The sequence below is a fragment of the Balaenoptera musculus genome, chromosome 16 (genome assembly GCF_009873245.2).
Source record: "Balaenoptera musculus isolate JJ_BM4_2016_0621 chromosome 16, mBalMus1.pri.v3, whole genome shotgun sequence".
Classification (NCBI taxonomy): domain Eukaryota; kingdom Metazoa; phylum Chordata; class Mammalia; order Artiodactyla; family Balaenopteridae; genus Balaenoptera; species Balaenoptera musculus.
In genome coordinates, this window is record NC_045800.1 from 79,394,098 (window position 1) to 79,408,341 (window position 14,244).

The following is a 14,244-nucleotide window of genomic DNA, read 5'->3' on the forward strand; positions in this document are numbered from 1 at the left end:
CACACACACACAAAATGGTAACTATGTGAAATGGCAGGTGTGTTAATTATGATAATTGTGATAGATGTGTTTACTACATGATTATGGTAATTATTTCACAATGTGTATGTATATCAAATCATCACATTGTACAGCTTAAATGTATACAATTTTGTCAATTATATCTCAATAAAGCTAGAAAAAATCATAAAGGTGATTAAATTAACATATGAAAATCCATTATTGGAATAAGAAAATTGTGAACTGCAGCTGAGAAGCCATAAATATAAGCTTTTTGGATTAATCTCCTAAGTTTTCTGTAGTACTGTCTTGGGATGAACATTGTCTTGGAACATGACGTAGTTATCAAAATACTCTCACAAATTATTTTGGAGAGAAAAAAATATAGAAGAAAAATGGTATGAAGTGAAAAATTTGAAAAACAGTGATTGGAAATGGAATTCAATATACGCAGATGCTTTACAAACCCTGAAAATGGGAAATATAATAAGTCTTTATTAATAATAAGAGTAATAATTCTGGTGCTTAAGGAAACATTACTAATTAATTCTACTTTAGGAAAAAACCAAGTGGAGAAATGTGGCAGACACCACTTTAATCAACTGATGAAAGTTAACTCCAGTGTTAATGTCCTTATTTTGCCAACTGTATTGTGGCTATGTAAGAGAATGTTCCAGTTTTTAGGAAATATACACTAAAGTATTCAGAGGTAAAGAGACATCATGTTTAAAATGTATCCTCAAATAGTCTAGATAAAATTTGTGTGTGTGTATATCTATCTATCTATCTATTTATCTAGAGAGAGAGAGAGAGAGAGAGAGAAAGGAGACAGAATTAAAGCAATTATGGTAAAACTTTAAGAAGAAATCTGGGTGAAGGGTATATGAGAATTTTTTGTATTTCTCTTGCAACATTTATGTAAGTCTGCAAATTACATAAATCAAAATAAAATATTAAAACAACAACAAAAGGTAGGTTATGCTGGTGGTCTGATGTTAATGAACCAGCAAAATGTCCAGATGAAAACAGGATGTAGAAATAGAAGGATTAAACTTTATCCTGAACACTGTGGTATCTTCCAAACCAAACACATCGATGGACATAATGTGTTTCCCCCGTACTTTTTATACAAATCTCCTTTGAAAATACAGTAAATTGAGCACCAAATCCTGCTTGATTCTCATCCTTTGGTAGGGATGGTCACTTAATTTAGGATAACCTTGTAACAACTGAGCTTAAGTTGTTTAAAATAGCAATCACCTTATTCATGAGTTAAGTGAATTCCCCTGGAATTGAAACACTGATACGCTGAACTCTGCATGACATCTGGTAAATAAAGGAATAAATATGGCCGTATGTGGTCAGTGGCCAAACCTCACAGGAGAGTGAGATTATAACAGATGTCTCTTTCAGTGAAATAGACAACTGAGCTATTTTTCCACTCAGTTGCCTGGACATTTGTCTGAAATAAGTCAAATAGAAAAGTTACCTTGGCTTCTTATAGGTATAGTCTGCTTCCTAAATTTTGTCTTCTTGCCTTATCCCATCACAGCAGTCAATGAAAGAGTACATGTCTCAAAAGTAGGGTTTAACTTAAAGAAAAAAAAAAAAAAAAACTGGCGTAGTCATTTAATTGTGGGTGCATATTGCTACTGCAGATATCAAATGATTTTTTTTTTTTTGCTGCGTCAGGTCTTACTTAGTTGTGGCACTTGGGATCTTCGTTGCTGTGTGCTGGCTTCTCTTTAGTTGTGGCGTGCGGGTTTTCTCTTTTCCGGTTGTGGTGGGCGGGCTCCAGAGGGCGTGGGCTCTGTAGTTTGCTGCACGCGGGCTCTCTAGTTGAGGTGCATGGGCTCAGTAGTTGTGGCGCGCAGGCTTAGTTGCCCTGTGGCATCTTAGTTTCCCAACCAGGGATCTAACACCGCACCCCCTGCATTGGAAGGCGAAGTTTCAACCACTGGACCGCCAGGGAAGTCCCTCAAATGATTCTTAAAAGTACTATTGAATTCTCAAACTGTTGACTTTTATTAACGTGCATGCAGCATTGTGCTAGGCTCTGTGAACTTTGGAAAAGAAACAGAATACATGATCCTCGCCCCAAAGAGCTTATATCTGGGGAAAAAGACCCCGCATAAAACAACTAGAGAAAAACATCTAGGTATTAAATACACTTAGAAAATGACCAGAGCAAAATATGAAATTAAATATTCTATGATGAAGATTATGATTACACACTAAATGTAGTTGAAACTATAAATTCTAAAGGAGTGGCTGGCACCTGGCCCACATTGTCCTAATGGGAGGCACAGCATAGATGTCATGTCCCCAGAGCACCAGGCAATGTGTGGTGAGGGCAGGGCTATAAATAGGAAATGACAGATAGTTTACAGTATATACCAAACTAACTTAAGCAAGACTATACTAATGAAATTAGGGAACAGAAGCATACATAAATAGAGCGTGAACATTGTGTATAAACAAGGGAGCAAATATGTTTTGTGGATGGAAATTGAGGGAGAAAGCTCTCCTTCTACAGAAAGGCAGGAGGGTGTGGTAGAAAGAATATCAACTTTGGTTTCAGATACACTGGGATTCAAATCCTGGCTCTTCAACTGTGTGAAACTGGGCGCATTAACTTTTGCAGGCCTCATTTTCCCTACATCTACTGTAAAGCTACCAGCTTGTGCAATTGTTAGTATTAAATTCGATGCTCCATAAAGCATCTAGCAGAAGCAGGCATTCAACAAGCAGCATTCGCTGTTGTTCTCTGTGTATCTGTTAAACATCCCACTGTGTTAATGTTGTGCCTGTCTTTCCCAGTAGACTATGAGCTGCTTACAAAAGGGATTATGAGTTAATGGTCTTCGTATTTCGAATTCCTACTACAGTATCTGACACAAAGTGGATTCTTATTAATTGTGGAAATAATAAGAATCATGAAAAACATACATTTAGATAATAATGATGGCTTAACATTAACTGAGTGCTTCCTTTATGCTCCGATTCTGTGCTAGGAGCATTCCATGGATCATCTTATATCATCCCCATAACAATCCTTTGTTTGTGGGAATGAACATGCCATGCAAATGAGGAGGATATAGAAACCTGCCCAAGTTCATAGGGCTAGTAAATGGCAGAGCCCAGGCCTCAGCCAGACTGGACTCCAAGCTACCCGCTGAGTGGAGAACAGCTCTTGCTCTGTATTAGCCGAGGAAAATTCCACGGACCAATAGGAGTTTCAGAAGCTGTCTGCGTACTAAAAAGGCAGAGAATTCGGGAGAGGGGGTGAGAGCATTCCAGGGACAGGCAGCGGCTTCAGAGCCAGCTCTGATGTGAGACAGAAGGTGGGATGGGGGTTTGGAAGGGGGTGAGTCTGAGGGACGGGCCGGATGGGGCTGGCTGAGCGCACACTGGGAAAACTGGGGCCTGTGCAGGTGAGCACAGAGGAAGAAAGAAGAGCCTCTGTATGGGGTTCTCTCCGTTGGAACGGGCAGAGCTGGGGCCCAGAAGCCCAGAGATGGGCGGTGCAGCAGCTGAGGCTACGGATGGCATGGGGTAGAGTAGGAAGTCCTTCTGGGGCAGGACGGAGGCTCCAGGCTCTGGGTGCTGCAATTCTGGGAGGGAACTGAAAGAAAAGCCACTGGATCTGGCAACAGATTGCAGGCAGGCAGCGTTAGTCGCTCTTTAACATCAAGAGAAACAAACGTAGCAATAATGCCTCCACTTAGTGTAGTGGTGAAAGGGGAACCAGGCCACCCTGGGTCCCGGGCAGGCTTGCAGCTGTGTGACCTTAGCAAAGTGATTTAAACCTCTCTGGGTTCCTGTCTCTCTTCTGTAAAGTGGGGATGGTTTCTGTCTCCTAGGGTTATTGTGATTGCAAAACGATGGTGTATTTCGTTGGCTTTTTCTTCATATTTTCTACTGGACTCATGCTCCCTAAACATTATACAGAACTTGCTGTTTATTGGGAGGATTCTCCCAAACTGGGTCCCAGGTCCTTAATTTTAGTGGGCAACAGGCAACGGGGGATACCCTGTTGACCCCTCCAGGTTAACAGGTCTGGCATCAAACACATACCCAACTCCCAACTTCCCAGCTCCCATTCCCTGATTTCAAAAGGCAACACAGGTTTTGCAATCCTCCAGGCTCAAAACCTTCCACCCAATTTAAACTTTTCTCCTCTCCCATCCCCCATATCAAATTTATAATCAGGTCTTATTCCTTCTTTCACTGTAATGCCTTTTAGATTCATTTCTTCTCGGTTTCCACTTTTCCTTCCTCATCCCTATTTTTTTTTTTTTTCTTTCAGCGATCCTCTGATGACCTCTGTGTCTCTTCTTTCAACCCAGTGCCAAATTAATGACCAACGGATTATTTCGGATACCACTTACGTCGCTTATCTCCCTTTGTCAAGAACTCTCAATAGTTCTCCTGTGAGGGTTAGAGCGAGTTCAAATTCCTAGGTTTGGTATTAAACTTACTTCGAACTGGAATTCGGGAATTCCTTTCCCGAATTCTCCACCGGGGGATGGCACCTTGAATCCACCCACAGCTCAGCCCTCCAGCTTCTAGAAAGTTCCTTCTGCAGCCCCCTGGTGAAATTCTATCCCTTCCGGAAGACCTGGTTTGATTTCCATATCCCCAAAGATGCTATCCTTGACCAGTTATTCCACTCCCGATGTCCTTTACCACTTGGGGGCTCCACCCCGCCTAACACTGTGATACACTCATGACTTTGGGGGTTGGACCCGACTTCTGGCCGAAGTTCCCATTACCAAGCATAGGCTCCCACACTCAATAATTAAGCTGAAAGAATGGAGGGATGAGTAAACGGCCATGCTCCTGGCCCGGTCCCTTCTTGCTGATCCTCAGCACCTACTACCCCCTCTTCCTACCAGTCTGACCATGTCCGACCTCCGGACGCCACCAAGCAGCGTTGGGGTGGACTGTGTCCCCGAATCCTGAGCGTTTCCGCGTGGCCCGATCTCCACGACTTAGCCCTGGGCCGAGGATAATGCTGCAGAGCCCGGCCCTCCGCTCCTACTCCCGGAGGGGCCGTTCGGTGGGAACTGGGCTGGTTTCGGGAATCGGGGCCACCAGCGCCCATCACTCCGCGGGGAAGCAGGGCGACGCGGGCAGAACGGCTGGGGGATTAGGTGTCGCCCCTCGCCCTCCCCCTCGCGGCCATTGGGCAGCCTCCGCGGCGCGCCCTGTGGACGGGGCGGGGCCCTCCCCATCTCCCCTCGGTTCCCCTCCCCTGCTTCCCGGGGTGGGAACCTCGGGAGGCGGGAGACGCGGAGGGGCTGCCGAGGGGCGTCCGGTTACATCTCCGCCTTCCTCAGCCTCCGGCCGCAGAGCCCCTCGGTTTGCGGGACGGCAGTCCGGGAACATGTTGGCCGCGGTCCGCCGGAGCGGAGCTGCGTGGACGCGGGCGCTGCTGCTGCAGCTGCTGCTGGCGGGGCCCGGGGGCTGCCTGAGCCGCCAGGAGCTCTTTCCCTTCGGCCCCGGGCAGGGCGACCTGGAGCTGGAGGCCGGGGACGACCGCGTCTCCCCAGCCCTGGAGCTGAGCACTGCGCTCCGCTTCTTCGACAAATCAGACCTCAACTCGGTCTACGTGAGTGCGACCCCGGGCGGGAGATGGGGGCAGTTGTCTGGGAGGGCGCGGGGGGGCTGACGCGGCGTCGGAAGGAAGGCCCGGGCGGGCCGGGGGCGCCCGCGGAGCCGGACGGACGTGAGCGTCGTGGGCGGGGACCCGGACCCGCAGGCCGCCGGGGCGCGGGGTGCGGCGCTCGGTCTCCAAGCCCAAGGGGGCTCCCGCCTCCGCCCGGTCCGCCGACGCCTCCCCGCCGCCTGGTCACTGTCGCCCGAGGGGCACTCGGGTCTGGGGAGCTCGTCCCGTCTGCGCCGCCCCGTGCGCGCCCTGCCCGACTCCGGGACCCCGCGACCCCGGACCCCGGGACCCGGGCGGCGTTTCCACCCCGGCGGCTGTGTGACCGCGTCGCCTCCGAGAAGTCGGTCCGCGTCTCGCCATTGTCCCCTGCCTTTTGGGGACAGATCCCGGTGCGGTTGGGACCAGGCGCGGGCGCAGGGCAAAGGCCAGAGCTGGGCTGCAGCCGGCGCGCGGGCCCTGCGACTGCCGTAGGTGCCGGGGCAGGAAAAGACCGCCAAACCGGGCTCTCCGCCCCGGGAATGTAGCCGACAGCCCCTGCATTTGTGTGTGTGGACTCCGGATGTGCCTTGGCAGTGATTCTGCTCTCAGTCCGAAGTTAAGGGCTGGGAAAGGGCGCCCCGGTGATCCAATTTCCTGTAGCCGAGCACTGTCACCATGGGGGGCGGGGGGAGGGCGGCCAGATGGGGAGCGGGACAGGGACCTTTCGCTCTCTGGATCCTTCTCTGAACTGGCCGGGCTCGGGGACGCTGTCAACTTGGTAAAGTCCTTTCGTGCCGCCGCCTGCCGCCGCCGCGCACCATGTGGATTTCATATAAAGCTGTGTGCATTCCAGAAGTGGAGGGAACAACGCCAGCAGCGGCTGGAGCTTGTCCTGCCGGTGAAATGGCTGTGCTCGTCTTCTGGCCGGGGCAGACTTCGCCCGGGACAACACCCACGTGGAGCTTGTCGTCTTTGCCCAAAAAGAATGAGTCCTTGAAGTCTCCACCGACAGAGGGTGTCCTCTTGTTGGCTGACTGCCCTGACCTCCTTGCGCAGTCTGCTGTAGCCTGTAAGACCCTGCCTTAGGTTTTTAAATGCATAAGATAAAATCCACAGGATTGCCAAGGAGATCAATTCTGTTGAAAAATGAGTTAAAATATTTTTTAAAAATTGTATTAAGTAATATATATGGTTTTTTTTTTTTAAACCGTATTAAATAGCAAGGTGTAGCAGTGGATCCAGTGTACGATCAGCTAATGCCGGAACTTTCAAGGTCATGGGGACTGTAAACAATATTCAGAGACACCTACTGTGACTATAATGTGATAGGAGAATATCTGTGACTGCTGTTAGTGGCAAGGTCATTAAGTGCTAATACTACCGTGTTTTGTTGCCTACATTTATAATGGAAGGAAATGCTAAATACCAGTTACGGGTTACTGAAAATTAAAATGAAATTTCTTTTTCTCTCTAGGTTAACAGACCCACTGAATTCTATTCATGAACCCCTATGTTAAATTAGGGCCCTCCTGCCCTTCTTTACTTGTGGCATCAGACTAACCACATTACGTTCTAAAGACCTAGAAAATCGATTGCTAAAAAGTGATTCCCGTCAGTCCACACCTTCTGAGCCAATTTGGGTTTTTCATCTGCATTTCAGTGAGAAAGACTCCCAGAGGTCTCTTTGCATCTTATTTCTGTGCTTCAGGTTGGGTTCCCAGGAAGGACTCTGAGATGGAGATTAGCAGGTAGGTTATTTCATTAGGGCGAGCTTCTCAGATCCACACTTGTAGGCGGGAGGGCAGTGAAGAAAGATTGAGCGGAGTGGCGGAGCTGCAGTGCAGGCCAGCAAGGGCGTCCAGCCAGTCCCCTGGGAGCTCTGGAGGTTGGATGGCCCTTCAGAGCTCTCTCAAGTCTCCTGAGAGGGATGGACCTCCGTGTCCTTACAGTGATCCGTGGTTCCATAAGGGCTGCCCTGGACCGAGGTGTGACCCTCGGGTGAGGCAGTTTTTTCCATGGAGGAAGTTATCGAAGAGGAGGGCTGAGGACTGCATTCCCAGGAGCTGAATGAGGATCTGGTGCCACATCACAGCACCCACCAGTATCTGCAGTTTTGTAGATGCTCTTTTGAGCTGATGGAAACCCTCACATGGCCCTGAGTGAAAAGGTGAATTGACAGGACGTGTGAGCATGAACTAGATGGTCTGTACTGTTCTGGACATTAGATTAAGAAAATGAAAGGAAACCCACTGAGAAGGAAAATGATTATTGGATGAGTACATCTACATGTGTCAGGGACTTGCTAGTTTTACATTATTTAATCCTCAAGACAACGTGCCCCCTTTTTTTCAGATGAAGAAATAATAACAATAATTAGTAATTACCCAAGGCCATAGCATCAGTTAAAAATACCCAAACTAGGATTTCAGCCCGTCTGTGTCTGACTCATAATGCTTTCAAGCATCGGACCTAAAACATGTGATGGACCCAAGGGATTGCTGTGAGTTAGAGTAGTGAGGAAAGATTTTACAGAGGAGGTTACATTTAAGACTTGAAAGACAGGTCCATTTTCAGTAGGCGGAGGGGGAAATGGAGAGGCCATTCATGGTGGGAGGTACTGCAGGGGCAAATGCATGAGGATGGGAACAAGCTTGGTATATGCTGGGAAAGTGAGGAATATGACCCCACTGGAACAGACTGTTTTTGTTGGAATAGGAGGGTTCAGTCTGGGATAGGCAGGTGGGGTCAGGGGATAAATGTATCAGTTAGCTCTTGCTGTGTAACAAACAACCACAAAAACGTCAGTGGCATATAACTATAAGCACTTGTTGCTCATGTGTCTGGACTCCACAGGTGGTGGGCTGATTTAGGGCGGCTTCAGCAGGAGCAACTGGGATGATCTGGTTCTGCTCTGGGAGGTGCTGGGGGAGGGGGGGTGCCTCTCAACCTCCACAGCTGTTTTGCCTAATATGGTCATTAGCCATGTATAGCTATTTTAAATTAATTAAAGTGAAATAATAATAGAATTTCAGCTTTTGAGTCACACTAGCCATATTTCAAATGTTCAACACCCTCACTAGTGGCTAGTGGCCACTAGATTGGACAATGCTGCTGTTGAATGTATCCATCACCACTAAAAATTCTATTGGATGGTGCTGCTTCAGAGGGCCAGCTTAAGCATGTTCCTTTACATGGAGATGTCAGAAGCATAAGAGAGTAAGTGGAAATGCATAGTGCTTTTCCAAGCCTTCCCTTGGGTCATGCCTCCTAACTTCTCAGGGACTAAAGCAAGTCTCATGGCTGAGCCCAGAGTCAATGGGTGAGGCAGGTCATCCCCGCGCCCCCCCCCCCCCCCCCCCCCCCGCCGTGGTGGTAACAGGCATGGATACAGGGAGAGCTGAAGATGTGGAGCCAAACGATGCAATACATTACATGGAGTGTCATGAAAGATGGCTCCTGAAAGGTTAGTGGTTGATGGGTTATACTGTCTGTAGCTGGTCACAAGGCATGCCCGTCTTTAGTAAGATAAGTCTGGCAGTGGTTTGCAAGACAGCATGAACAAACGGACAACAAGAGTTTGGGAGCAGGAAAACCAGTCCCATAAGTTATTGATTTATCAGATATGCAGGAATTAGAGTGTACAGGAATGGGGCAAGGAGAGGAGTGGGCGAACCTGAGTTGATCTAAGATGCATCAGCAAGATTTCTGACCAGTCACATATGGAACACGGAGGAGAAGGCAGGGAGGGAGAGGTTCTTGGTCTTGAGGCGTGAGAGAATGATGAGATGGTTGGCAGAGCTGACTTGAGTGAAAAGGCATTAGTCCAGGTTTGACTCGGTGGTGTTGGAGACCAACAAGGGGACCAGAACATGGAGATGCCCTGGAGCTTGTAGACCTTCAAACGACCAGTTAGGTTGGAAGGTGAATGGAAGCCTTGACACTGGTTTACAAGGGGAAGTAGGAAAGCAGGGAACAAGCTGAGAGCTGGGTTTGGAGCCCTTGGAAAGGGTACCATTAGTAATGACCCCACTCATCAGTTCTAACAGTGCAGTCTGGGGACTCCTGGGCGTCCTGGAGACTTTTTCAAGAAATTCACAAGGTCAAAACTCTTTTCCTGGTAATACGAAAATGTTGTTTGCTTTTTTTTTTTTTTTTTTAAATTTTAAATTTATTTATTTATTTATTTTTGGCTGTGTTGGGTCTTCGTTTCTGTGCGAGGGCTCTCTCCAGTTGTGGCAAGCGGGGGCCACTCTTCATCGCGGTGCGCGGGCCTCACACTGTCGCGGCCTCTCTTGTTGCGGAGCACAGGCTCCAGACGCACAGGCTCAGTAGTTGTGGCTCACGGGCCCAGTTGCTCCGCGGCATGTGGGATCTTCCCAGACCAGGGCTCGAACCCGTGTCCCCTGCATTGGCAGGCAGATTCTCAACCACCGCGCCACCAGGGAAGCCCCTGTTGTTTGCTTTTTATACTCCCATGCTCTCATGTGTATATAGTGGAGCTCACTAGAGGCTATAGGATATGTGATATCTACATGTGTTGTGATATTTGTCACAGAAGATTGAATGTAGAAGATAGGAGAATCCAGCTATCTTCCATTAAGCCAGACATCAAATTGATTTGCACAAATGTACAACAACTTTTGGGTTTTATTTTCTTTAAAATTATGTTAACATGTAATGAGTTCATTATTATTTATTATAAATACTTAAATTTTTCTCAATTTTAATTTCTGATATGATAAGTATTGATCAATATGACCTATATAAACACGAGATTCTAGGGGTTCTTTAATAATTTTTAAGAATATAAAGGGGTCCTGAGACCAAAATATTCAAGAGCTGCTGATTTGATGGTATCTAGATATCGTAGGCCTCTGCCTTAATTTGAGAGCTGTTCCAAGGCAGAGGGTATTGCTGGGGAATATTCCATGGTGGAGCGAGGGGCCATCTTGGTTTCCTGACTTGATCCTGTGGGCCATTGCATGATAAGATCTGATTCTCCACGTGGAGTAATCTCTTTATTTTTAAATCAGCACAGTCCCAGTGATGAAGCCCGTCATTCTTTGGACCCCATCCTGAGTAATGAGAGGGGAGTGGGCCAGTGTTTAAATCTAGTACATGATTTGATTACATATGATGTTATTCATGTCTTGATTCATAAACGTGGAGAAGTGAATTAGTTATTGTTTAATAAGTTCAGTTTGGGAAATAAAATTCTTTATGGCTATGGAAAAATAATAAAAGGATATCCTTGGAAGCAAAAAGATTGTATACTGCTCTCCTGACTCATCTCCTCATCTCCCTTCCTCATGACTGTCTGTCTGTCTGTCTCTGTCTGTCTGTCTCTCTCTCACACACACACACACAGACACACACACCACATACATCTTCCACAAACTGATTTTCATTATACCACTTACATATAGGCATCTTTCCCTAAGTAAGGTAAATTTAACTCTTAAGATCTTCTAACGTTCTTCCTATTTTTACCCTACCTTCTCTGCCAATACAGGCCACTGACTTTCTTCAAAACTTGCTTCAAGGACTTCCCTTGTGGTCCAGTGGTTAAGGCTCCACATTTCCATCGCAGGGGGCGTGGGTTCAATCCCTGATGGGGAAGGCGCGGCAAAAAAAAAAAAAAAAGAAAGAAAATGTTGCTTCATTCCACCAACCTTACCAAGGAAGAATTCTTTTTTAAAAAAATTATTTATTTAGGCCACGCTGCACGGCATGTGGGATCTTAGTTCCCTGACCAGGGATTGAACCTGCACCCCTGCACCCTGCATTGGAAGGCGAAGTCTTAACCACTAGACCGCCAGGGAAGTCCCTCGTGCTAGATTTTCGATGTTAACTTTTGAGAAAGATGTTTCATACACAACAAGCTAATGCTACTCTGTCAAAGACATGGACAAAAAGACATCCCTCGTACTTTTACGCATAATATACAGAACCATAAAGTATGTCAAAATGGGAACTCCCTGCAATTTCTTTTTTTTTTCCCCCCTGCAATTTCTTAATGTACTGGGAAGTACAGCAAAGCAAAAGAAAGCACTACATACAAATAGTGTTTAAGCATTCTGGCATACATAGTGTTCTTAGTGTAATTGGACTGCAACTTATCTGTATATACACACAAAATATTTTAGAGGCAAGTAAAGTAAACAGAACTACCAGTTCTGTAACTTAACTCTTGATCACGCCGACAAGCAAGTCTCTTAGAGTTCATCCTGTTCCATTGAAGCAACACTTGTGCCTATAGAACCTACTGACCCCATGGTAGTTGCTTTTGACATCAAGGCCAGCTTCATCTGCCATTTCTTGGAGCAACATATCCACTTGGTTTTGTGGTATTGTTAGGGTTGTGGAGTGACTCATCGTGTCTTCCCTTTGTTGCGTTTGAACCTTCAGCATTTCCAGTTGGTATTTACACGTGTCCATCGGGGCAAACATCTTTTCATGGAGGTTTATACCCCTCCATGTAGCATCTGCAGAGCCAACCAACAGCCGTGAACTTTGTCACCTTGCCCGTAGTCTGAACTCCTGCTGCCACAGCAGGAGCCCCATTGCTCACACTCCAGAAATTAATTGCTTTGTTCCTCTGGTGGATTGCCTTTTCAATGTGTGTTCTTGCCACTTCTGGATTGCTCTTCTTTTTTTTTTTTTTTTTAACCATAATTAATCTATTTTTAATTAGTATCATTTATGTAGTTGGCTTTAGATGTAAAGATAATACATACTCATTGTGGAAAATGAAGAAATGCACAAAAAAATTAAAAGTGCTATAATTCCACCATCCAGAGATAACCATTGGCAAGATTTCATTACATTTCCAGACAGGACTTTCTGGCTGTGCATTAACTTTTTTTACATGGATAAAATTATAAAGATAGCATATAAATGTTTGCATCCTGTACCTTTCATATTTCAGTGTGATTAGTAATTGTTTTTTTCCATCATGAGATATTTAGATTGCTTAACAACTTTTCTCTGTTTCAGATAAAACATTGATAAATATCTTTGTTCACAGATCCTTTTCCACGTATTTGATTATTTCCTTAGGGTAAATTACCAGAAGCAGATTTCGGTCAAAGGGTATAAGTCTGTTTCCTTTTTTTGTTCTTCTCAAAATAGAAAAACCTTTACTGTTTTCTCAATTAAAAGATAGTATATCTGGGCTTCCCTGGTGGCGCAGTGGTTGAGAATCTGCCTGCCAATGCAGGGGACACGGGTTCGAGCCCTGGTCTGGGAAGATCCCACATGCCACGGAGCAACTGGGCCCGTGAGCCACAATTACTGAGCCTGCGCGTCTGGAGCCTGTGCTCCGCAACAAGAGAGGCCGCGATGGTGAGAGGCCCGCGCACCGCGATGAAGAGTGGTCCCCGCTTGCCGCAACTAGAGAAAGCCCTCGCACAGAAACGAAGACTCAACACAGTCATAAATAAATAAATAAATAAATAAAAGAACGTGAATTTCTAAAAAAAAAAAAAAAAAAAAAAAGATAGTATATCCTTGTCGTAAATTAATTCAAATAAGACAGAAATGATAAACTAGGAAGCTGTCTATAATTCTCCCCTCCTGCCTTCACCCTCCCAGACTTCACCCCCAACTTAACCACTGTTAAGAGTTAAGCCTTAATGAGCAGGCGGGAACTTTGGATGGTAACAAAAAAGTTCTAAAACTGGATTGTGGTAATGCTTGCAAAACTGTATGCATTTACCAAAAGTCATTGGATTGTAGACTTAACAATGGGTGAATTGTATGGTATGTAAATTATACCACAATAAAGCTGCTTTTAAAAAGTTATAGATGACCAAATTTTTTTCTATGCATATACCTTTTCAATATAAAAATGGTATCTGATATGGATCATGGACATCTTTCATGTCAACACAAATAGATCTTATCTTTTTTTTTTTTTTAATAAATTTATTTATTTATTTATTTTTGGCTGCATTGGGTCTTCGTTGCTGCATGCAGGCTTTCTCTAGTTGCGGCGAGCGGGGGCTTCTCTTCGTTGCGGCGCGTGGGCTTCTCATTGCGGTGGCTTCTCTTGTTGCGGAGCACGGGCTCTAGGCGCGCGGGCTTCAGTAGTTGTGGCACGCGGGCTTCAGTAGTTGTGGCTCGCGGGCTCTAGAGTGCAGGCTCAGTAGTTGTGGCTCACAGGCTTAGTTGCTCCGTGGCATGTGGGATCTTCCCGGACCAGGGACCGAACCCATATCCCCTTCACTGGCAGGTGGATTCTTAACGATTGTGCCACCAGGGAAGCCCAGATCTTATCTTTTTAATAGCTGCATAGAGTCCCAGTGTATAGCTCTACCGTCATTTATTTTTTTATTTTTATTTTTATTTTTTTTAAATTTTTTATAGCTACTTTTATTTTTATTTATTTATTTATTTCTGGCTGTGCTGGGTCTTCGGTTCGTGCGAGGGCTTTCTCTAGTTGCGGCAAGCGGGGGCCACTCTTCGTCGCGGTGCGGGGACCGCTCGTCATCGCGGTGCGCGGGCCTCTCACCATCGCGGCCCCCCCCGTTGCGGGGCACAGGCTCCAGACGCGCAGGCTCAGTAGTTGTGGCTCACGGGCCCAGCCGCTCCGT

At 46.2% G+C, this 14,244-nt stretch overlaps 1 protein-coding gene across 2 annotated transcripts in view; it reads left to right on the forward strand.

The window, feature by feature from the left end:
* The first annotated feature begins 5,254 nt into the window (after positions 1–5,254).
* The window catches only part of NID1 (nidogen 1), a 94,768-nt gene continuing 85,778 nt past the window's right edge, over positions 5,255–14,244 (forward strand). For both annotated transcript variants that reach the window (XM_036829301.1, XM_036829302.1), the window contains exon 1: positions 5,255–5,614. In XM_036829301.1, coding sequence (XP_036685196.1) covers positions 5,390–5,614 — 225 coding nt within the window. In that variant the 5' untranslated portion in view covers positions 5,255–5,389. The remainder of the gene's footprint in view (positions 5,615–14,244) is intronic.